Genomic DNA, 21,792 nt, shown 5'->3' with positions numbered 1-21,792 from the left:
AGGAGAGAGAACCAAGCAGGCTTTGATAAAACTATAAGGGTGAGGAGTATGTGCGGACCTATGAGGGCAATTCCAGAAAAATCCCTTTTTCTTTGCTACCCAAATCTTCCCTACTGAATAGGTTTTACTGTAAGGTGTCAGGTTGCAGCTCCATTCCCAAAACCTCTGTGGAGGCCAAATATATTCAGGAAGGCGCCAAAACAGCACAGAGCAATAACCTTTGCAGATATCAACCCACTGATCTATTCAGTTCTGCCCATCCCAGCTGACAGTAATTACCAAGACTGCACAAAAGGGTCACTTCTAACCTGCTGGCGATCCCAAGACTTGAACGAAGAACTTCAATGTGAAACAAGTCTATTTTAAAAACATTTTAATGTGTCAATATTTTTTAGAAACCACCAATGCCTCTTGAGCTCGGCTCTCAACCGTCTGCTAATATTGTCCCCCTGAAGCTGCCTGTTTAAAATGAACACCAATCCTGCCAGCTAGACTGTTCCTCATAGATGGATTTTCACGTGTTTATGAAATATGGAAAAATTACAGAAACTTTTTCACACACTGAGCGTTCGTGTGATTATATGAATCTGTTAGTGGGCCACCAAGCTGGATTTGGCATTCATGGGGCTTCTCTTCTGTATGTCCCTCTTGTGTTTGATGACGGCATCTTGATCAATGCAGCTTTTGCCACAATTAGAGCATTTGTATGGCTTTTCTCCCCTGTGGATCCTCAGGGGCTTGACCAGAATCCCCTATTGCCCTGCAAAAGCTTTTTCACATTCGTTGCATTTGTATGGCTTTTTCTCCTAGATGGGACTTCTTGTGTTTATTCAGATTTTGCATTGAACACCTTTGCTGGAATTTGGACTTTTATGACTTCTCTGCTGTGTGGATTCTCATGTGCTTCATCAGCTTTGTTTTCCAACCCAATTCCCCATACTCTGAGCAAATACAGTTTTCTCTTGCAGAGGGAGTGTTCCCCTGTTGAATAAAAGAGGGTTTGCTGTGAATTTTCTCACAGGGATATTTATGCAGGTTATCCTTTGATTGCACATGTGGAGTATTTGGAACAGTGAGGGTTGCACGCTATCTCAGGCTCCTCTTAATTCCCGCCTTTTTCCCAAACTGAAAAATTGGCTTCATTTGAGCTTTGATCACCTTTGTCCGACAGAAAAGCTTCACTGGCTTTCTTTCATGAGTGCCTTTGTCTCCCACTGGATTTATTGGCTTTCCTTGAATCCCAGAACCCCAGAAAAATAATCTTTTGACTCATTCCAAACTCTTGCAAATGTCTTATTTCTTCAGATCTTCTCACCTGGAAGGTCTTCTTCTTCTGCATCTGTCATATGTCATATTCTGAGAGAAACAGAAAAGCATTTATTGTTATGTCTAATTGTCCCCAACAATAAATTCTACTTCAAACAACTTCTGCTACGAATTCTAGTGTTGGAGGGTCTCCTCACAGGTCAAGTCGTCCCCCTCCCATTTGACCTAAGAAATCCCAAATTCAAGCATCCTCATTTGATGCCATGCCAGCATCTACCTGAAGCCCCTGGTTTGGGGGGACCCCATCATCAAGAAGACTCTTCTAGGACTAACCCAGGGGTAGGCAACGATCGGCTCTTTTAGGATTCGTGGACTTCAATTCCCAGAAGTCCGAGCCGCGCATGGCTCAGCTGGGAACCTTTCCCTTTCCCTCAGCATGGCTGGCTCATGAATGCTGGGAATGTGCAAGTCCATGATCAGAAAAGAGCCCCAAGGTTGCCTACACCCTGAGCTTGTTCTAGTAGAACATGTTCTGAACCATATTCTACTATATACAATGAATGGTCTCGTCATTAACATTGTGAAACCGATCATTGGTGGGTCCTATGCAACATTCTTCCAATCCATCCTACCACATTACAGCTATGCTTCGGCCTTCCCTAGATGCCAACTTCAGTTCCAGAATCCTTCATTCCTGACCATCTGTGCCAATAAGATCGATAAAGAGTGGGCCAGAAGGGTGGGAAGTTCCCCTTTGTTAAGCCAGGCAAAATTAAATAGGTTGTGTCGTGGGGTGCTAACTTTGTCATTCCTACCCTGACCAAATTTTTGGACTTCCATGGCCTCCTTAATATATGTTCTATCCTCCGTATGGTGATTAGTTACAGATCTAGTTTACATGCAAAAGTCGTCCACTGTATTTTCACTAATACTCACACGATGGCTCATAGTCTTACAGGTTGGCAACCTTGCTCTTTTATGACTGGTGACTTCAACTCCAGAATTCCTGAGCCAGCCATGCTGAGGGGGAAAGGGAGATGTTTCCAAGCTGAGCCATGCTTGGCTCAGGAAATTCGGGAGTTGAAGTCCACGAGCCTAAAAGAGCCTAGGTTGCCCTAGCCCTGGTTCTATTACATTATTGATTCACCTGACAGTATAAGGAACATGGGGGTACCTGGTCCAATATTACATTCTCACTGGGCAGGTCTCTAGGTTTTCCAGCAGTCAGGTCTTCCTACCCACGCGCAACCTAATCTTTTTCGACCAAAGAATTTTATGAACCCAAATTCTGTAATGGGAACTGGGACTGTCCCTCTTTCCTCAGCTTTGCTGATCACCTGATCGAAGCTGTGCGCACCAAAACTAGTCTGCAGATTCTGTCACCTGTCCCTGGTTTTCAAAAACGGAGCAGAGATCCCATTGGCTCAAAGCACCCCAGAAACATTTGCAATGATTGACACGCTGCATCCTTACTAGGGAACTGGTCCTCTCCCATCCATCTCTTGCTTTTATGTCCAGGGAATCTTCACCTTCACCATCTCAAGGCTTCTTCTTCTCTTCCAATTTGGGATGTTTTAGCATTGTATTTTTGGGGGGGGAACCCCCTGGAGGGGAAAAAAGGTAAGTTGATTCAATTTAAAGAAATCCTGCATGAGTTTGCACCGGGCCGCTCTCCCTCCCTCCTGATTTTGCAGCACTCAACAAGTTGGGGGAGATGGATCTATTTGGGGCATTTAAATGGCAGAAACCATACTACTTTCTGAGCCAATGGTGAAGTCCTGAATTGCCAAATCAAAATCTCTGCGAAGTCAGAATAATTAGTAGGTACATTTGCCTGTCTAATAAAGTCTTTTCCTCCTCCATGCTAAGAACTTGAAGAAGTAGAAGTACTAATATAATAATAATAATATAATGAATAATAATAATAATAATAATAGTAAAGTTGAAGGGATCTTGGAGTCATCTAGTCCAACCCCCTGCTCAGGCGGAAACCCTATACCATTTCGGACAAATGCTGTCCAGTCTCTTCTTACAAACTTCAGTGTTGGCGCATTCATTGCTTCTGAGGCCATTGTTCCACTGATTATTTGTTATCACTCTCGGAAGTTTCTCCTTATTTCTAGGTTGCTTCTCCTCCTTGATTAGTATTCCATCTGTTGCTTCTTGTACTGCCTTCAGATGCTTTGGAGATAGCTTGATTCCCTCTTCTTTAGGCAGCCCTGAGATACTGAACACTGCTATCATGTATCCCCTCCTCTTCATTACTAGACAGCCCATTCCCAGCAACCGTTCCTTATATGTGTTAGCCTCCAGTCCCCTAATCATCTTGTTGCCTTCTCTGTACTCTTTCTAGGCAGTGGTTCTAACCTTCTCATGCCAGCGCCCCATAATAGAAGTTCCCCATGTTGTGTGACCCCCCCAACCACTTATATATCAACGGTGCCAGGGCCATGGCCAAGAAAAGGGGAAAAAATGGTGACAGCCTATGTTTTTGTGACCCCGTGAAATGTCGTTCGCCCCAATGGGTCCCACCCAACAGTTAGAACCACTGTTCTAGAATCTCACCTCTCTTTTACATCCCTTTGGTTTTTTAAAAACCAAACTGATGCAGTATTCCAAGTGTGCCTTACCAAGGCATTATATTATTATTATTATTATTATGGAACAAAAAGGTTAAAGGGAAGATCAGCGAGGGAATATTGAGGAGTCCTCGCCTCGCGGCTACTCAAAGGCTACCTTGCCTTTCAAGTATGACGGTGCTGGAATGGGGGGATTACAACCTTGCTCAAAAGTTCCAGGAGTCAGCAAACGTCTGTTGTAGTCACGAGATTGTGATTAATGTAGATTATGACGATGGAGGGGCACCATCATGTTCACGCCACTGAAAACCCTACCCAACAGCTTCGGAAAGCTAATCAGTGAGGGAGTTGACAGAAATTTCGCAGCATTCTTGTAAGCTCTGCTACTGGGACTGCAGTGTTTCTCAAACCTTGACAATTTTAAGGCATGTGGACTTTCACTCCCAGAATTCCACGCCAGCAAATGCTGGCTGTGCATTCGTGAGTTGAAGTCCACATGCCTTAAAATTGTCAGGTTGCGAAATACTGCAACTACGAGTAAAACAGCCCAGAGATCTGAATACTCTGTTGTGCTCCTCACCATCAGCCTCTCCCTATAAGCTCCTCCCCCCACCCCTGCCCACACTTCATAACATCATCACAATCCACCACATTCTTAGTGCAGTGATGGCGACCTTTTTAGAGACCGAATGCCCAAACTGCAACCCAAAAACCCACTATGCATCGTCGGTGCCAGGTGGGTTTGGCCTATTGGCTGCCGTGGCTGCTTGGTAACGGCAGACTGGGTGGTGGTACTAAAAAGTTTCAATCATCAGTTCCCCAACTTTGCAGATTTTTTTTTTCACCCGTAAAGTTGAATTGACTGATTGACTGAACCTTTTTTTTTTTTTTTTTTTGCACACGCAGCGGAGGCCTAAATGGGAAGGAAAAAAAAGCGCGAAAAGGTTTTATAAACCCAGCTGAAGGCCAGACTGGGGTGCGGCGCGCGTGCCCACAGAGAGCACTCTGAGTGCCGGCCTCTGGCCACCCGTGCCCATAGGTTCGCCCACCACTACTATAGTGTTTGTTCAAGAACCCCCAGCGGCCCGCCTGTGGCTCCTGCCAGCCATGCCTTTGGTCCACCAGCTCCACTGATGGCAGGGGTCCCAGCCCCCATCCATGGACCGGGCAATCCGGTCCGCACATGCCAACAATGGGCCGCAAAAACAAGCAACAACTCTTCCTCGTTATGCAGGCAGTATTCAAAACCACACCCTCGCTGGTCCACAGAAAAACCTTTCTTCATGGCACTGTCCCCTGGTGCCCAAAAGGTTCGGGGACCCTCTGACCTAGGGGACTCATCTACCCTTTGCAGCTCTCACCATCTGTCCTGTTGCCCGAAGTCCTCTCTGAGTGACCATACAGTCTCTGGTTATAATGGCAGCGGGATTACCAAGACTGTTATCACAAGCGATGTTGTTTATGGGAACATTTTACAAGAGCATCACTTAGGGACGGAAAATTTATGGTCCCACTGCCATCCCCTACTGGAGGACTATTGTATTTTATGCTAAGTAGCCAGATTAGAGGTAATAATATCATTTCCGATTTTAAAAAAATGCAAGCGACTATAATTGGGGCAGCAACAAGGTCGTGATAACGCAATTGTCGGTAGGATCTTACAGGCAGAGGTAAGTCTAGACATACGACAATTTAGCACAATATTATTTGGTTGAGACACTTTGTTAAGTAATTTTGTCCCAGTTTATGACCTTCCTTGCTACATGCTGCTTAAGTGAATCATGCAGTTTGTCAATTAGGAACCGGCTGTTGAGTGGTTTGTCCTTCCCATTGACTTTTTGCTTTGTCAGTAGGTCGCAAAAGAGGGGTCACGTGACCCTCCCTGGGACCACGGCAACCGTCATAAATACAAGCCCAGTTTGCCAAGCATCGTTAATTTTGATCGACGTGGGACCCTGGGGATGCTGCAAATGTCCGTGTAAGTGTGATAAATAGTCCCCAAGTTCACTTTTCCAGCGCCGTTGTAACTTTGAACCGTCGCTAAGCAAACCCCCTTGTCGTAAGTCCAGGACTCTGTAGGCCTTTTGTTTTTGCAGCAGCTTCCGTTTAGCAACCACCGTTACCTGCTTCATGTAATAAAAAGTAATCTTGCTTCACAGGTAATCCTTGATTTGTGACCTTGCGCTTTGTAAAGCAACAAAAAACAAAAAAGCTGAAGCGGGATGGTGAGCACTGGGCCTCGTACTACCGATTTTCTTTGTTTCAGATCTGTGAAATCCAGGTCAGTGGTGGCGAACTTATGGCATGCGTGGTCATAAGAGGCGGCATCAGAGCCATCTCGTGGGCACCCAACCTCGCCTCCCACCCTGGCCCCGTCCTCCCAGCACCCCCGGGAGGGAGAGTCACCCCAAGCGTTTGCTCGTGCGGATAGTGCAGCCAAGGCCTGGCAGCCAGAACAAACTCCAATCCCACCCTCGTTCCCCTATTTGGCTGCAGTGAATTGCTGTAAGGGCGCGGGTCAGAGTCATGGCTGCCATGGCACGGCTAGGCCACCTGTGCGATTTGCGGCAGGCTGTGAGGCGTTGGGTGCCCCTGCGGGGGGTGAGGGGCGGGCGAAAGCGTTGCAGAGTGGGCGGCGAGGTGCGGAACAGGCATGGGTGGGCAGGGCCGGTTTTTTGGGGCACTCGTCCTCTAAAAGGTTTGTGGCCATCACTGTCCTAGGTACAAACCATTGTTTTTGTAACACTATTTTTTCATCACCACTGCAACTCGCTTGTTAAATGAGTCGTTGCTAAATGAAGACCCCCCCCCCCAACCTGAACAAATCAGATTTAACAATTACGTACCTGTAACATCAATTGGATATAATCCTTGAAAATATTCATAGTTTTCTTTCTGCGTTTCAGGATCCACAGCAAGAACTGGCTGCGTAGCTGGTGACGGCTGAGAGCTGGGTGTTGTATTCCTTTAGACGGGAATGGCAAAGGAAGGGAAGTGGATCGGGGGAAGGAGCAGCTTCCTTCAGGAAGCCGCTTCGGGGGGGGGGTCTTTGTCATTCCTTTCTTTCTTTTTCCCTTCATATATTTCGCGGTAACACTTTAAGTTTGATTTCACACGTCATTTCCCAGTGAACCTTTCTAAAACGTTTCGGCAACATCTGGATCCATACGTTTCAAACATGATAAAACTTTGTAACACCCGAAAAACGCCTGCCAATCTTTTCAGACTGAACTTTTGGGCTTGAGATTTCTACAACTTTTTCTTTTGCTTTCGCTTTCTGTTTCTCTCCTCCTCTCTTTCTCTTTTCTACTTCTTCCTCACACACCTCTGGGCTACCATTCTTCCTTTAGTTCCACCAAATCTTCGTTGGAAAGCTCCTCCCTCTGCTAACCTATCCATTTCTTTACATCTTTAGCATCAACCTCTAAATCGGGAATTCACGAGCTTCAAAATTTTCTGACTTATCTCATCCAAAATTTGGGGTTTGTCCAATCCTACAGAATTATCGAGAAGGGCAGCAAAATCATTTTAAAGCATTTTTTCCAAAACCCTTGCTGCATTCCACGCTAACGTCCTGCCCAGGCTGCAGCAACGTTTTCGATACAATGCAGGATATTGTGCTATTCCAAAACTCCGCAAATTACCCTGTTGTCTTCCAGTGCGGCTAAAGCTTTGGCCAATATGGCATGCAAATAGTACATCTTGAATGCCGAGATAGCTCCTGGCCCACAGGGTGTAAGAGGAGCGTGGTATTTGGGGGCAGATAAACTACTTGGATAGTTAGGGTGGATACTGTCAAGATGCAAGGGTGTCCAGTGCTTGTCTAGGAGCAGTAGAATTTTAAACTTATTCGCTTCGGTGCCAAATATTCCTTTACCTGGGGGGGGGTATGAAACAATTTCGTAAACCAATTCCTAAGAGGACGGTGTCATCCAGCGCTTCCATCAAACCGGTAATAAACGGGCATCGGTCACTTGCTTACGTTTCAAACATATAGGCGTGATCTGATTTGAGATCAGGAAAAGGCTTTAGCTTGAATCCACGACATTTCCACCCAATAGCAAAGGTTACTCTATCCTTAAGGCTTTGCCCCAGGCATGGCTTGGGCTTCTCTGTTGAGGTATGTCGCTCCGGCATCTTTTTCATACAACGCCAGTTTTCTTCCACCGGAATATCTTCTGCTCGTCGAAATAGTTCTCTTCGTTACGACTTATCGAGCTCATCCGAGAACTGTTTGGCAGCTTCTTGTCAGCTTGAGGCCGGATCTGTGTGTTTTTCTGGTAATGACTCGTTGCGAAACCGCATAAACCATCCGAGGCTTGGCCGTGAATGTCTCCGTGCACCCGCGCCCGCTGTTCCTCCTTCACGTGGAAAAATGCTGCGGCCTTGGTTCTGATGAGGAAGAGGCCCTCAACCGCAACCTCTCTGTATCTGAATCTTCGAATCCAGAGGATAAGGAGTTTTTTCCCTTTCGTTGACGAGGTGTTTTTGCTTCCTATTTGCTGTGGTCATTCCGATGATTCCTTTCATGGCCTCTTTGATCCGTTCCTTGTCTTCCTTCAAAATGGCGGATATGGGGAGTGGCCAGGCTTTCCTCTTGAGCTATATTGTCACTTTCCTTCCCGTCCTCGTACATCTTTGATGATCTTCCATCTTCAAATTGAGAATGATACTTTCCTTTGCTTGTCTTTACTTCCTTCGTGTACCTGGAGCTTTTTCCTCTTGAAGACATCTTGTATAGGAATATAAATGCACCAGAAAACAAGTAAATAAGCAAGTGAAATGAAAGCAGGTTATATGTGTACCGGTAATACCAACATGTGGAATTGAGAGATACGCCTCAAAGGTCTAAAAGAATGCACTGCTTTGCTAAATTAATGTTCAGATGCAGACATGTCATCCTCCAATTATGTTTTTTATACTGCTTATTACTGTGATATTTGCGAAATTGTTGCTCACCTAGGTAGCATCCAAATGAAGAGCCATATATTGTGGGCTTGTGAAACTGGAGTTAGGCTTATGGTTGTGATTTATAAGAAGGAGTGATCGCTTTGCCTCCGCAGTAAATTGCCGTATGGAGGTAGTGACCCTGATGTAGGACTGCCTCAAATAGGAATCACCTTATCACTCCGCAAACAGACAGTAAGAACAAACACTAATAATTGTAACCACCAATGTATGCACTTATGACCAGGTTTCAAAATGTGCCTGACAACTACACCTGGAGGGAGAGTAATGCCTGGTAAACGGCTGCATGAGAAAAGTTTGTCTGAATGAAACGGCAGCTGCCGGGATCTTTGCAGCATCTCTTGATCCCATTGTTATTTAGCAACCATTCGCTTCCTAGCTAAGGAGCGGACTGTGGTTACTAAGCAGAAAGGGGGTTTCCCATAACTTGTGAAACCCAATCTTTTGAACTATATTATGCTGAATGTTGAGGACCTTCTTGTGAAGATTGCAAGAACAAAGGTGGGCTCTTGACAACATGCTCACTCACACTATCTAACCCTTTGGATGGAGAGGAGGAGGAAGGAGGAGGAGGAGGAGAAGAAGAAGAGAGAGAAGAAGAAGACGAAAAGGAAAAGAAAATAAGAGAAGAAGAGAAGAAGAAGAGAAGAAGAGAAGAAGAAGAAAAGAGAAGAAAGAAGAGGGGGAGGGATGGGGATCAGAAGAAGGAGAGGAGGTAGAGGAGTAGGAGAAGGGGATTTAGGGGAGGTTAGGAGAAGAATACGACGGGGATGGGAGCGGGGAGGCCAGAAGACGACGTAAGGAGGAGGATAATGAGGAGATGAGGAGTGAAGAGAGAAGGGTAGGGGGTGTGGGGGGAGGGGGGGGTGGTGTGGGGGTTGGAGGGGGAGGAGAGAAGCATAAGGCATAAGGGGAGGGGGAGGAGAAGGAGAAGGAGGAGGATGAGGAGAAAAGAAGAGAAGAAGAAGAAGAATGAAAGGAAGAAGAAGAAGAAGAATAAAAGAAGAAAAAAGAAGAGAAAGCGAAGGGGGATCATAAGAATGATGAGGAGGATGATGATGGAGGAGGATTATAAGGGTAGGGAGGAGGGGAGGTGTAGTGAATAGAAGAAGGGTAGTGGAGGGGGAGGAAAGAAGAAGGAGGAGATGAGAAGAGAAGGAGGAGGAGTGAGGAGAAGAAAAGAAGAATAAAAGAATAAGAAGAATAAGAATAAGAATAGAAGAAGAAGAAGAAGAATAAGAAGAAGGAAGAAGAATGAAGAAGAGGGGGAGGGGTGAGCAGAGATAAGGAGTAGGGAGTAGGTTGAGGAGAGTGAGGAGGAGAATTGGGGGGGGGGATGGGTGAGGAGAAGAAGAAGAATGGGAGGGTAGGGGAGGAGAAGAAGAAAGGAGGAGAGGGAAGAATGAGAATGAGTAGGCAGGGAGATGAGTAGGAGGAGAAGAATAGAGGCGAAGAATAAAAAGTATAGAGAAGAATAAGAAAAGAAGAGAGATAAGAATAAGAATAAAAGAAAGAAGAGAATAAGAAGAAGAGAAGAGGGAGGAAAAGAAGTATTAGAAGGAGTAGTAGGAGGAGGAGGAGAAAGAAGAAGACCAAGAAGTTTCTAGCAATCCAATCAAATGAAGAGACAGAAGTACAGAGTATTGGAAGGGACCTTGGCTTTCTTCTAATCCCAAGCTCCTGCTATTTCAGACAAAATGGGTTTGTCCAATCTCTTTCTTAAAATCCTCCAGTGTTGTAGAACCCACACAACCTTTTGTAGGCATTGAATATAGTCAACAAAACCTGAACAAAACCGCTCTGTCAGGCGATATGGGACACCCAAAGAATATAATCAAGAACACAGTTGCTAAAGGGAGATTTGGATAGGAATAAAGAAAGCTGAATGAAAGAACTTTTAACAACAGCCGAAAAGGTGGAGAATGGGCAGGAAATACCAAGGAAGTTGGTCAGCGTCAGATGGAGATGAACCCATGTTTGTTGAAAACATGTGACTGGTCCCCGACACCCATTTCGTGGCTAAAACACAGTTCGAACAAGAAAGTCCAAGGCAGTAAATTGCAGGATTGGTTAACATCTGGGTAAAACCTACCTAATAAGAAAGTCCAATAAAAAGGACCGGGGGGGGGGGGGGGGCACAGGCAACTAAGGCCTAATATCTATTTTTACCGTGTTTTCCCCCAAAATAAACAGGGTCTTATAATTTTTTTTAAGCCAAAGACCCATTAAGTTGAGACCCAATTGTTGGGGGCAATGTCAATATATATATATATACATTGCCTTACTGGTGTACACCCGCTTAGAGAGTTCTTGCACTAAAGCGGTATATAAGTCTCTAAAATAAAATAAATAAATTTTCGGGGATGTCTTATTTTGCGCCCGCCCCTCTCAATCCTACCATCTCTTGCTCACAGCCGAGTGGCTTACAGGGCTTCCCGGGCAGACACACTTTTTTCGCCAGACAGAGAAATGACGGGAACTGGAAGCCTTTGTCACTTGCAAATGGGGTGCTTGGGGAAAATGGGCAATTGTTAGTGACAGATTTTATCTTCCTGGGCTCCAAATCCCTCAGACAGGACTGCAGCCAAGAAATTAAAAGACCGCTTTGCGCCTGGGATGAAAGCTATGGCAAAATCTAGATAGCATACTAAAATCAGGACCTCACCCTGCCAAGAAAAGTGCATATAACAATCCATGGTTTTCCCGGCTGCAATGTTGGCTGTGAAAGTTGGAACCCAAGAAAGGCTGACGCCAAAGAATTGGCCTTTGAACTATGGTGCTGAGAGACTCCTGCGAATCCCTTGGACTGCAAGCCGATCAACCGGTCAGTCCTAGACGAGAATCAACACCCAACTGCTCCTTTGAGGCTAGATTCTGAAGTTGAAACTCATTACTTTGGCCACCTAATGAGAAGGAAGGACTCATCTTGAGAAGGGCCTGATGCTGGGAAAGATTGAGGGTAAACAATAGAAGAAAGGAGGACAGAGAATGAGATGGCTGGATGGAATCACTGAGCAGTAAGCGTGAGCTTAAATGGACTCCAGAAGATGGTAGAGGACAGCAAGGCTTGGAGAGGAACATTTGTCCATGGGGTTCGCGATGGGTTGGACCCGACTTTGCCAACTAACAAAGCTTCGAGTCTCCCTCTGGGTGAAAGTGTGCGCAGAACAGCAGAGGCAGAGCATGGGTGAGAGGAGGAGGCATATTATCCGGATTGCCTGTCTCTCCGCCGTAGCTTGCAGCAGGCTTGCACAGTGGCACTGGCAGCAGGTTGGAGGCAGAGGCATGGGGGGAAAGGCAGGCGATCCCGTCACAATGCCCATCATCCATTCCCCTATCCTCTTGGCTTGCCTCACAGCCGGCACCGGAAATTTTCCTGCGGTCCCCCCACCGTGTTCCTCTGCCCTACCTGCTACCAGTGCCGCCATGCAGCCTCACACACGCCTCCCATGAGCCAGGAACTCCAGCACATCCGATCGCCTGCCTCTGCCCTCCTCTGCCTCCACGCTCGACTTATTGCGGCTGCCCCAAGGAGCCCCGGCGCAGTTGCTGCTGGACACTATCGGCCCTTGCCACCTCTTGTGCTGGCCACGCCCACCCCCGGCTTATTTTGGGGTAGGGCTTAGTATTAAGCCCACCCCCCCAAAAATTCAGGCTAAGCTTATTTTCCAGGGTGGGTGTTATTTTTGGGTATAATACGGCAAACTAACAACTTTCAAATTGCTAACTGTTATGATGCTGAGTGCGCCCACAGCTGCTGAGCTAAGATAGCCTCTTCCTCTGAGGGGAGAGGAAACCAACCCAACAGCACAGAAACAGCAAATTCAGACCCTAATTGACAAGATATTCTTGAAAACTGCAATAGAGGAAAGTCAAAAAATTTGAATGACGATTGACTGATTACAAGAGGCATTTTGACCTCCTGCCAATTGATTGAATAATCCAGTGCCTGGCATCAGTAGAAACATCAGAAGCTTTGTGCAAATTCAATTGCGACAATGAAGACACTTTGCGGGTCATGTGATAAACTGGTACAGTTAATATCAAGAGAAGACTCTTTCAAGAGACCTTGCTATCACCATGCTGTTTTGTCATTGCACTGATTCGTCTTTCAGAATACTGATAAATCAAACATCAGAACATAGAAGGAGCGGTTGCTGCATTGGTATGTCTAGTTTAAAACGAAGAGAGGGACAAGGGGGACATATAGCATCATTCCAATATCTCAGGGGCCCATAAGAAGAGGGATTAAAGCTGTTTTCCGAAGCACCTAAGGAAGGACAAGAAGCAATGGGTGGAAACTAATCAAGGAGAGAACAAACCTAGAACTAAGGAGAAACTTCTGACAGTGAGACAATTAATCAGTGGAACAGCCTGCCTCCAGAAGCAGTAATGCTCCAAACACGGAATGTTTAAAAAAAAAAGAAGAGACTGGACAGCCCTTTGTCTGAAATGGTGAGGGTTTTCTGCTGAGCATGGGGTTGGACTAGATGACTCCAGGTCCCTTCCAACTTTACTACTATTACTACTGCCAGGCTATCCCAACAAGAGTCTAGATCCGGGTTCTTCAACTTGGCTCTTTTAATTTATGACTTGTGGACTTCAACTCCTGGAGCGTGCCTAGCTGAAGAGTTCTGGAAGTCCCCAAGTCATAAAAGGGCCAAGTTTGAAGACCCCTGATCTAGATGAAGAAGATCACTGCAAATACCTGGATATCCTCCAAGCTCACAACATCAAACCCAGTGAAGTCAAGCAGAAGGTTAGAAATGAACACATCACTAAAGTGAAGAAGTACCATCAAGGCAATTAACACCTGGGTCATTCCAGTCATTAGATACACAGCTGGAAGACTGGACTGGACTGGACTCAGGCGGAAGTAAAAGCCCTGGATAGTAAGACCAGAAAAATAATGACAATGAATCATGCCCTTCATCCACGCAGCAATATTGACAGATTCTACTTATCAAGGAAAATAGGTGGGCATGGATTGTTGCAAGTAGACCAGACAGTTGAAAAAGAAAAAAGGAGATTGGAAGAATATCCAATACAGAGCCGAGGTGGCGCAGCAGTTAGAATGCAGTACTGCAGGCCACTTTAGCTGACTGTGTTCAGCAGGTCAGCGGTTCAAATCTCACCGGCTCAAGGTTGACTCAGCCTTCCATCCTTCCGAGGTAGGTAAAATTAGGACCCAGATTGTTGGGGGCAATGTAAATATATATATATATATTGCTTACTGGTGTACACCGCTTAGAGAGTGCTTGCACTTAAAGCGGTATATAAGTCTCATAAATAAATAAATAAATAAATATCTAAAGGACATGGAAGAAGAGGCACTGAAGCCAGTAAACCGTGTAGTAAACTGGAGAGATCAAGCTCACTTATAAGAAAAACCAAATGAAGAATGAAAAAGAGGCAAATTATTACATGGCCAGTACATAAAAAGAAAAAGCAGACAAAGCGAATAACAGTAAGAGCTAATAACGGCTAAGTCAGGAAAATTGAACAAAAAAACCGAGGGGCTAATTCTGGCAGCACAAGACCAAGCCTTAAGAACAAATGCATGCAAAGCCAAAACTGAGAAAACAGCAACAGATAGCAAAACTGAAGTAACGGTGGACCACCTTAATTGCTGCAAGAAGATAACATAGACCAGGTGTAGGCAACCTTGGCTCTTTTATGACTCGTGGACTTCAACTCCCAGAATTCCTGAGCCAGCATAGCTCAGCTTGGAAACCTCTCCCTTTCCCCTCAGCACAGCTGGCTCAGGAATTCTGGGAGTTGAAGTCCATGAGTCATAAAAGAGCTAAGGTTGTCTATCCCTGTACTAGATTGATAGCAAACCCCAGCTCCTCCGTCTGCATTGCCTGCTTCCCCTCGTCCATCTTTTAATCTCACATTACTATATGTTCATTGTTTATTTCATTGTTTATTTTATTGTTTTGTTATTTTGCTACTGTTACATTTACACTTCATTTTTCTGTTTTTATTGATGTAAGCCACCTAAGGTAAGCCCCACAGTGAGAGAGGCAGCCAATACATTCAACAAATAAACAAACAGGTCATCCAAAACAATTTTATGTTCTATAACAGGGGTGTCAAACTCAATTTCACTGAGGGCTGCATCAGCACTGTGGGGGTAACCGGGGGGGGGCAAAGTGGATGCAGCCTACTGGGTGGGCATGGCCAGTTCTACATCATTCGTGTCAAGGATGCCTATGGGGGCCTGGGCAGGAGTGGGACAGATCTGAGGGTCTCTGGCAGAAGGGGGTGGGACCAGGGCAAGTGCCAAGGCATGGTCCACCAGGGCAAGTGCCAAGATGGCCATCACAAAATTGTACATTGGCTCCCAGCTGGCCCTGGCCAGGGCCAAGGCAGCGGGGGCCGTTCCCTCACTGTTTCCAGGATGGCTTCGCAGGCCACATGAAACCACTTCGCGGGCTGCATCCGGCCCCCGGACCTTGTGTTTGACATGTCTGTTCTATAACAAAGGGAATATTGCATTTTTATAATTTAATTTTTTTTTGGTTCTCAGGCAATATTACCAAACAGGAACATCTAAAAATCCTACCGTCCTCTTTTACCTTTCTCATCCTCTGGATCCACTCCCAAATCATCTGCCACATAATATTCCCCTTTGGATAAACTGTCCAGTCCCCATAGATCAGGGATAGGCAACCTCGGCTCTTTTATGACTCATGGACTTCAACTCCCAGAATTCCTGAGTCAGGAATTCTGGGAGTTGAAGTCCATGAGTCATAAAAGAGCCGAGGTTGCCTATCCCTGCCATAGATGAATAGAACCCCCCACAATCTCCTTAAAGGAACCCCAGTATTTTATGCTCTGAGACTGTTATGCTAATCACGTTTTCATACAGGCTCTTGCAAACAAAACTGAAATGCAAACTCTAAACTCTGCTACTTCAGATGGCTAGTAACAAATTTCACAGGTTAGTAATTTTGATGGCTTTTTGCAAAAACCCCCCCACATATTTTCCCCCCGCCCCACCTTTCCCTCTTTTTCGGGATTGGATACCTCCTGGTGCTGTTGAGCATCCTGGGGACCGAACTGCCTGAGCTGTAGAGGCCACTGGCTTCCCAGATCAACTTCCTTCAAAGTCTCTTCCACTTGCACTTTCATGCAGAAATCCAGCTTTTCCCTGTCCATCCAGGCTTTCCCACTGATGTTCGGATCCATTTGGAGCATGGGTTCCCCTCTGGACCACCCAGAATTCTCCTCCTGCAGATCCTCTTTGTCTCTCCCCAGGGGGGCCTGGGGGTCTGTGGCATCTTCCTCCAAGGGAGGCAATGCTGAGGGAAGCTCAGCCACCCTTTTCAGGAAGTTCTGCAGATGAGAGTCCCAGCATTGGTGGATTTCCTCCTGTGACTCCAGCTTAACGTGGGATGGGCCGTTGCTGGTCAAGCAGTCCCCCGTGGTCCTGACTTGAACAATGACAGGGTCTCTCCCCTCATTCTCAGTCCCCGCTTCTCTGGGTACCACAAGCCTCTGTTCTGCCATCGTTGTTCCTCCCTGCAGTTCCGGAAGGGAAAAGGCAAAGAAGAAGGAAATATTAATGAAGGCCACACAATGTGTCAGGAATAGAAGGATCTTCTTCTATATCTCCAATATTCATTAGTTCTTTAAAATTTGCAAAAGATTCTCATTAGAATAAATTTTCCCTGATGGTATGTATAAATAAATAACCTGGAGTCTAGGCTCAGTTGAAGCCATGGAGGCTGATACTTCAATTATCCCAGTCTTCCTCCAATGTCACTTGGCTTTTCTCTTTCCCCACAGTCCTCAGGCTTCCCTTGCTTAGGATTGGGCTCTGCTAGTTTGGTGTCTTTATGTACAAGATCCTCTGAGCGTAAAATGAACCCCCCTTTATCTCTGGGGAAAACTGGCCTTTCAAAGGAGTATTAAAAACCTCTTTCTTTAATTAGCCCTTTAGTTTAGGGCCTGGTCATTCCACCCTACTCTTGCTTAGTTGCAAGTGAACAGCCAAGTTAAATTATTTCATATATCGCAGATACACACAGATAAGTCCTTGCTTAGCAACCACAGTTCAGACTAGTAACTCAGTTGCTAAGCATTGTGGGCACTAAGCAGAAAAAATAAAGAAATCACATGCCCATGACAGAGTGATGATGTCACTTCCCTTCCATTGTTAAAGAGAAATGGCAGGTTGCTAAGCGCAAGATCACAATTTGACTGCCAGCTTGTTGTGGGCTGGTGTGAAAAGACAGAAGGGGCCACTATGTGATTGTGGGACGCTGCGATAGTCGTAAATGGGAGAATTTAGTCACAAAAAACGCAAGACTTGGTCACAAAACTGGTTTTCTTTTCCCACTGTCCTAACTTTGAATGGTGGCTGCCCTAAGCATTATTCCCCCCCCCCAATTGGTCCTGACTCTCTGGGCATTTAGGAAACTCTTAAATGAGGGTCCGGCATTGGGGGGGGGCTCTTACAGGGGCTGAATTGCAGATTCTGCCACTGACTGATTTGTTTTGTTTTTAAATTGATTGTGAATGGATGAAATGGAGGGGCTACAAATCGACGATATAATACCAAACATGTGCCGGAGGGAAGGCTGCAAAGATCGTGAATGACAAGAGAGATGATTTATTTCCCCTCGCCCCCCCAGAATGGTCACTACAACGAGGCAGTTGTTAAAGGAGGCATGTCGTCCTCTGCTGGAAAAATCTGCCCGACAGTCAGGCACTAAACAGCGATCTAGCAAATTGATACATCCTGATAGTGACCGAACAACGATTGCTCTGATCAATTGAGGGAGGGGCGACCTCCACGACACTACAAAGGCTCCCCCGGGGCTCGTCTCAAGCCGCCAACCGACGGGGCCTGCTGCCACCCCGGCCGCTCTCCCCCCGCGTTGCCCCGCATGCAACTCCGCGAACCGGGATTGGTGAAAACGGGCAAAGGCGCAAGACCATCGCGAGAAGTTCCAGCTTTCCCCCATTCAAAAAAGCCACAGTCGGATCCAAAGAATCGGGGGGAGGGGATCAAGAGTCCGAGATCTCCGATCCAGGAGGGATTTCTCTCTCCCCCACCACCCCACCCCCAAAATAAGTGCAAAAAAGGCCTCTTGAACTGCACCTGCGGGGCAAAGGGCGAAGCCTCCGGGCTGCCATGCACGTGCGGGGGGGGGGGGTAGGAGCGGAGAAGGCAAACCAAAACGAGATCCCCTCCCCCGCCCGCGGCTGCTCCAGCGGCTCCCCGATCCGGAGGGGGGCCCCTACCTTCTTCCCCGGGAAGCCCCGATCTTGCCTGCCTGCCTGCCAGGCAGCAGCGCCCCTCCTCGCCCCGATCTGCTCGCCACGCTCCTCCCTCCCAGATGGGGCCGCAGCCTCTCCGCCCATCTCCGGACTGGGGGGGGGGGAGAGAAAGAGGCCAGGCCAGGGCGCCTCTCGGAGGCGGAGCTCAGGTTGCCTTTGCACAGGTTAAGCTGGGGAGGGTTGGTGCTTGAGAGAGCCTGTTGGGAGATAAATCCATTGCTTGCTAGTCTTGTGGAAAACGAAAGGCCTTTTAGGACTTCCAGAGGGTTTTTAGCAGAGAGATTTGTTGCGCAGGTTCAGATGCAATGAAGACAAGCAATTCTGAACCCCGAGGGCGGGTTCAAACTACAGTTTTATACTTTCCCTTTCTCAGGAACAAAGGAACACACGTAGAAATCTATACTGTAATACATTAGATTCATTTCTCAGGGGCACACAATGGAGAATCTGCTACATACGTTGTATCTGAAGGCAATGCGCATTTGGTTAGTCACGTATTGCTAACACAGCACATCATTATTTTAGTGATTTTTCATTATTATTATTATTCCACATTATTCTACATCAGTGTTTCTCAACCTGGACAATTTTAAGGCATGTGGACTTCAACTCCCAGAATTCCACAGCCAGCATTGGTTGAGAAACACTGTTCTACATTATTCTACCTTACTAGCAACAGAGAGAGAGGCCTGGCGGCTGAAGGTCCCTATCCTGCCTATCTGACACCTAGGGAGCAGGCTAGTGAAGGGAAGGACCAAGGGTGACACAATAGCAGTGTTCCTGTATTTGAGGGGCTGTCACAGAGAGGAGGGGGGGGGTCAGCCTATTTTCCAAAGCGCCCGAAGGCCAGACAAGGAACAACGGATGGAAACTTGATCCAGGAGAGATTCAACCTGGAAATAAGGAGAAATTTCCTGACACTGAGAACAATGGAACAGCTCGCCTTCCCCATGTTGTGGGTGCTTCATCACTGGAAGTTTTTAAGAAGAGACTGGGCAGCCATCTGTCAGAAATGGTATAGGGCAGGGGTGTCAAACTGCTTTCCGGCCGGATGCGTCATGCCGAAACCACACCCACCCCAGCTTCGGCAATGGGGGAAAAGTCCCATGGTGAGCTTGACACCCCTGGTATAGGATCTCCTGCTTAAGTAGGGGTTGGACTGTATGACCTATAAGGTCCCTTTCAATTCTGCTCTTCTATTCTATTCTATTCTATTCTATTCTATTCTATTCTATTCTATTCTATTCTATTCTATTCTATTCCATTCCATTCTCCAAAGCGCCTGAGGGCAGGACAAGAAGCGACAGATGGAAACTAGTCAAGGAGAGAAGCAACCTAGAACTAAGGAGAAACTTCCTGACAGTGAGAACAATTAATCAGTGGAACAGCCTGCCTCCAGAAGCGGTGAATGCTCCAACACTGGAAGTTTTTAAGAAGAGACCGGACAGCCATTTGTCTGAAATGGTGTAGGGTGTAGCAGGGGTTGGACTCGATGACCTCCAAGGTCCCTTCCAACTTTATTATTATTAGTTTCTATTCTAGTTTCTATTCTATTCTAATTTCTATTCTATCTCACCTATTTAAGGGCATCACCATCATCATCAATCATCATTTTAACCATTGTCTATTCACTGCAGGATGAAGGCCTCTTCCGCATGTTTCCAACCTATACAGTCCTGAGCTTTCTTTTGCCAATTGGGCCCACAACACTTGCTGATATATTGGTTTATCATAATATAAAATACAAAACATACGAAGAAAAATAAAGATAATGGGAAAATAGGGAGGGAGAAGGGGAAGATAAAGAAGTGCATGGAAGAGGGGAAAAAGAAAGAAAAGGCTTTGGCTTCCGACTCCTTTGAGTGCAGTAGAACAGTGTTTCCCAAACTTGACAATTTTAAGGCATGTGGACTTCAACTCCCAGAATTCCACAGCCAGCGTTGCTGGCTGTGGAATTCTGGGAGTTGAAGTCCTCATGCCTTAAAATTGTCAAGTTTGGGAAACACTGCAGTAGAATATGGTAATAACATGAAACCTCATTTTGTTTTACTTTTATATAACAATATATACTAGCCACTACTATAACAGCAAACCTATCTAATCAGCAAAACCCAAAGTCAAAGTTTCATTTTTTTTTCCACCACAAGCACAAAGTCCAAAAATGAAACTGAAACATCTGAGGATACTGTTGTCAATGGTTTTCCATTTTCAGTTATCTGAAAGATTAAAGGCTTATAGCAGTGATGGCGAACCTTTTAGAGACCGAGTGCCCAAACCACAACCCCAAACCCTCTTATTTATCGCAAAGTGCCAGGCCTGCATCAGCATTGTGGTGCCCTCAGGGGATGCATGGGGCGTGGCCCACTGGGTGGGCATGGGTGCAGTTGGGCATGGCCACCTCGATGTTGCTCATGGGGGAGACGTCTGTGGGAGCCGGGCAGGGTTGGGGGAGATCCAGGGAGTCTGTGGGGCAGTAGGCAGGAGGCCCAGCATAATGGGGAGGCACGCAATCGTAGCTGGGACTGGGGGACCATGGTGCCAATGGGGATCCAGCTTTCCCTGCTCAGGGTGGCCTTTGGCTTGCTGGGTGTGTACGTGCTCTACCACCTCTACTCGAGCTTGCTAGCTGGCCGCTTCACTTCTTTTGTGTTGGGTGGGGCTGCTGCTTCAGGTGGCAGCGGCAGCCTAATGGACCTGCGCAAACTGCTGGCAGCAGCGGTGGTGGGTGTGCCCACAGAGAGGGCTCTGAGTGCCGCCTCTGGCACACGTGCCATAGGTTCGCCACCACTGGCTTATGATAAGGAGCAAAGTTAGCCAGAATTTGAAGTTCAGTGGTGTATGGTGATGAACATGGAGTTGCCAAAGTGAACAAAGCCTTCCTGAAATTTAACCTGAACAGGTTAAAGAACGCCTGGTAAAAGTGTGCCAAAAATTTGGATTACACAGTAATATTTAGATGGATGAGTAGGAAATTATGTAGTTAAAAATATACATTGTATAAAAATATACATTGGGTTATGACTTCAAATAGATTTTCTATGATGAACTATTGTGGATACATGATGCCAGAGAAATTATCTATTCTAGAATATACAAAGGCACTTCAAATATGAACAACATTTTATCGCGCTTGGTTGTCATGTAAAAAAGCTTAAAAATTTGAATTCAAATACAATCTTTAATACAGAATGTTTTAAAGATGAATATTGAAGCCAGCGGCACTTTTCCTGTTAGGATTAATGGATAAACAGTCAGAAAAATGCCGTGGCAGATTATTTCAATAGATTATTTCAATACGATTACTGTGATGAGATTACTGTATGCCTAGAGATGGAAAGTTTTGACACTACTCAATGTAGAGAAATACCATAGTGAAGTTTACAGATTTTGCTGTAAAGTACCTATTATTGTAGGTACTAATACCAATAATTGCCTTGGGTGCAATCCTAAAACAACTGGAGCACCACTGGAACACATCAGTATTGACAAAATCCCCTTAAGTCAATTGCAAAAGGCAGCTTTACTTGGAAATGCCTACATCTTGTTATGAAAGCTGTAACATTAAGCTACAACTTGTCTATCCCAGGCCCTTGGGAAAGACCGGACAGGAGGACACAAATACCAAATACAGTCTAAATATCTGATTGAATATGCAACCAACCAATAAAATTATGTATTCACTGTATAA

At 46.0% G+C, this 21,792-nt stretch overlaps 1 protein-coding gene across 1 annotated transcript; it reads right to left on the bottom strand.

Moving 5' to 3' along the window:
- Positions 1-870: 870 nt before the first annotated feature.
- Positions 871-18,298, bottom strand: LOC120305031. Its single transcript, XM_039336340.1, has 3 exons — positions 18,069-18,298; positions 15,819-16,340; positions 871-981 (listed from the first exon to the last, which is right to left on the bottom strand). Exons 1-3 carry the CDS (start codon positions 18,186-18,188, stop codon positions 871-873), a joined length of 753 nt encoding a protein of 250 aa, XP_039192274.1. The 5' UTR covers positions 18,189-18,298.
- Between the last annotated feature and the right edge of the window lie 3,494 nt (positions 18,299-21,792).

The sequence above is a fragment of the Crotalus tigris genome, unplaced genomic scaffold, assembly GCF_016545835.1.
Source record: "Crotalus tigris isolate CLP2741 ecotype Arizona unplaced genomic scaffold, ASM1654583v1 scf7180000017666.379230911805:20528666, whole genome shotgun sequence".
Classification (NCBI taxonomy): Eukaryota; Metazoa; Chordata; class Lepidosauria; order Squamata; family Viperidae; genus Crotalus; species Crotalus tigris.
The sequence above is the reverse complement of the archived record's forward strand: the minus strand, read 5'-3'. Positions and strand labels throughout refer to the sequence as shown.